The 3,294-nt window shown below is 37.0% G+C and overlaps 1 protein-coding gene across 1 annotated transcript in view; it reads right to left on the bottom strand.

Moving 5' to 3' along the window:
• Positions 1-3,294, bottom strand: part of LOC106880459 (uncharacterized) — a 139,635-nt gene that overhangs the window by 13,507 nt on the left and 122,834 nt on the right. The window contains exon 5 of the mRNA XM_052976615.1: positions 2,662-2,715. Within this exon, the coding sequence (XP_052832575.1) occupies positions 2,662-2,715 (54 nt within the window). The remainder of the gene's footprint in view (positions 1-2,661; positions 2,716-3,294) is intronic.

The raw sequence follows: 3,294 nt of genomic DNA, 5'->3' as shown, positions 1-3,294 counted from the left end.
AGAGAGAGAGAGAGAGAGAGAGAGAGAGAGAGAGAGAGACAGACAGAGAGATAAATAATACATTTCTAAATCTCTCAGAGATTTATGCAGTAGTGATACGATAAAATATTTGTATGCTGTCAACTTAATGCAAGATTATAAGGTGCATTTTCGATACTTGATGCTTTTGTTGTTACAGTAAAGGCAAAAATGCCTCGTAAGCAACAAAAAAGATATGTGCTGTGTACGGTGAAGGTGCTTTAGTTGACAGAACTGTACGGAAGTGATTCACTAAGGTTAGAGCTGGTGATTGTAGCCTTATTGACGAAGAATGTTCAAGCAGATCCCCACCCACCTACTTCAGATGACGACCAAATCAAGACATTGATTGAGAATAACCCGCATTACACAACGCGAGAATTAGTAGAAACACTAAATTTATCAAAATCCACCATGCATGAGTATTTAGTGAAGCTTGGGTACTCAAATCACTACGATGTTTGGGTACCGTATGATCTGAGTGAAAATAGTCTTTTAGATCGCATTTCTATCTGTGGTTTGCTGTATAAACGCAATGAAAATGCACCCTTTTTGAAGCAAGTTGTGACGGGTGATGAGAAATGGAGCTTTTACAACAATTTTCAGCGAAAAAGATCCTTGGGTAAGTGACATGAGTTACCTTTAACCATCTCAAAAGCAGGTCTTATCAGACGGGTAGTCATGATGGGTATTTAGGATGGTTCTTGGCATCTAAGGTTACTTGCTGTAACCCGATAGAAGTATACTTGGCATCTAAGGCAATCTGTTGTAGCCCGATGTGAGGATTCTTTTCTTTTTCAACGATCTAATCTATTGAGTGTATATGAATAATAATAATAATAATAACAACAACAAGAGCACTCAGAGAGCGCAAACCTCCGCCAAGGCAACACCAACGTCCTCTCAACGATTAGCCAGAGATGATCTTCAAAATAATAACATCAGAAATAAACTCGACTGCTCTCACAAACGAGAATACTAAAAATGAACCCGACCACTCTCAAAAATGAAGTAAAAAAAATATAAAACAGAAAAAAAAATAATACAGAATCCTTGTCTGGTACCGGATCGATAGCAAAATCTAATCAGTTCGTGCCAGTCATGAGGTCAAACATCCCTGAAAGTTTCATCCGAATCCATCCCGCGGTTCTTGAGATATCTTGTCCACGGACAAACCAACAAACACGATTGAAAACAACACCTCCGCCTTAGCGAAGGCAGAGGTAATAATAATAATAACTGCCAACAAAAATACATTTATAGTATGTGTATTTATGACACAGCATAAACAAGTCTGTGCGAAAGGCTTTGAGTGGTAGGAGTTAAAGGCTCAGTTCAATGTGGAGCTTTTGAAATTTGATTTATTAACTCGTACCAAAGCATATCTAGTCGTGGGTAACACGCTAAAGAAAATAATTCTCTCTTGGTTGTCTAGATCTTGAAGACACATCATGTTCAATGGTGATTCAGTCATCCCTAAATAGCTTAAATAATACATGTAGTAGTAGTAGTAGTAGGAGGAGGAGGAGGAGTCGGTGGTGTTGCTTTTATCTCACGGCAGACTGACCGATTAGACGTTGTAATCGGCTGAATGCTTTTAAACGGTTATATATTGACATCTGCTTATATAAAGTGCAAACAGAGCTGCGACAGTCAAATGTGTCCAACAGATTTGAGGAAGGTCTAACGGTTATTTCTAACATGCCCAACAGATATGTGGAGGCACTCCAAAAAGAGAGAGAGAGAGAGAGAGAGAGAGAAAGAAAGAGAGAAGAGAAAGAGTGATTGAGAGAAGAAAAGAAGAGAGGAGAAAAAAAAGGAAAATAAAGATATAGAGATCAATTTTGATCGAAAACATCTATGATAAAAAAAAGATATAGCCATAGTATTCGTATCTTTTGCTAGACAGGCGTAGGAGTGGCTGTGTGGTAAGTAGCTTGCTTACCAACCACATGCTTCTGGGTTTAGTCCCACTGCGTGGCACCTTGGGCAAGTGTCTTCTACTATAGCCTCGGGCCGACCAAAGCCTTGTCAGTGGATTTGGTAGACGGAAACTGAAAGAAGCCCGTCGTATATATGTATATATATATGTATGTGTGTGTATATGTTTGTGTGTCTGCATTTGTAACCCCCAACATCGCTTGACAACTGATGGTGGCATGTTTGCGTCCCCGTAACTTAGCGGTTCGGCAAAACAGACCGATAGAATAAGTACTAGGCTTACAAAGACTAAGTCCTGAGGTCGATTTTCTCGACTAAAGGCGGTGCTCCAGCATGACCGCAGTCAAATGACTGAAACAAGTAAAAGAGTAAAAGAGATATTTATGCTCATCATATATGGTACCCAACATTGTTTTTTTTTTCTGCTGCTTTGAAAAAAGGTTGGATGATTCGAAGCTGTGTATTTATAGCTGGTTGAGAGGGCTTACATACAAGATGGCTGAGAAGTAGAGGCTGAGAAACTGAGAGAGGAAACAGTGTGAGGTGGTGTTGGATGGAAGGTGTTGCGAGAGAGAAAAAGACCGAAGAGGAGGGTGACAAGGAGAAGGTGAGAGAGAGAGAAACAAGGAAAGAAAACGAGTAGAAGTGTTTCATTAAAGTGTAAACATTTTAAAATTGAAATGAGGGAAATTAAGTACCTACCTCAAACTTCTTTTTGAAAAACTTCACTCTCATGCAACACAGTTTAACAAACGTCTGCAAAGGGAGAGAAAAGAGAAAAATTAGAAATCGAGGAGAAAGTCTGAAAATCGAAAATAATTGGGTTAGATACATGAAGTAAGATAATAAACATTTATGTATTCTCCAATAAATAAGTACTGCTGTAATAAATATTTTCTAATCTTTTATATCAATGTCTAATCATTACTATAAACCATTTCCCAGATTCCTCTTCTCCAGATCTGGTGTCTGTTTCTTAGAGTTACGAAGTTGGATACTGCTGTAGTATCCTGGCCATAAACACAATGAAACAATTGCATAGGGAATAGTTCGAACTTGTACACAATCTATGAATCGCTACTCTGTTCTTAAACGTGTTATTAATGTATACATACATACATACATACAGATTTGCTTGCATACATAATACATACACACGTATACATGTATATATGTGTGTGTATCATATAAATATATATATATGTTATGTATGTATATATATATATATATATATATATGTGTGTATCATAAATATATATATATGTTATGTATGTATATATATATATATATATGTTATGTATGTATATATATATATATATATGTTATGTATGTATA

Source organism: Octopus bimaculoides, chromosome 25, assembly GCF_001194135.2.
Source record: "Octopus bimaculoides isolate UCB-OBI-ISO-001 chromosome 25, ASM119413v2, whole genome shotgun sequence".
Taxonomy (NCBI): Eukaryota; Metazoa; Mollusca; class Cephalopoda; order Octopoda; family Octopodidae; genus Octopus; species Octopus bimaculoides.
This window is presented reverse-complemented; position numbering and strand designations above follow the sequence as displayed.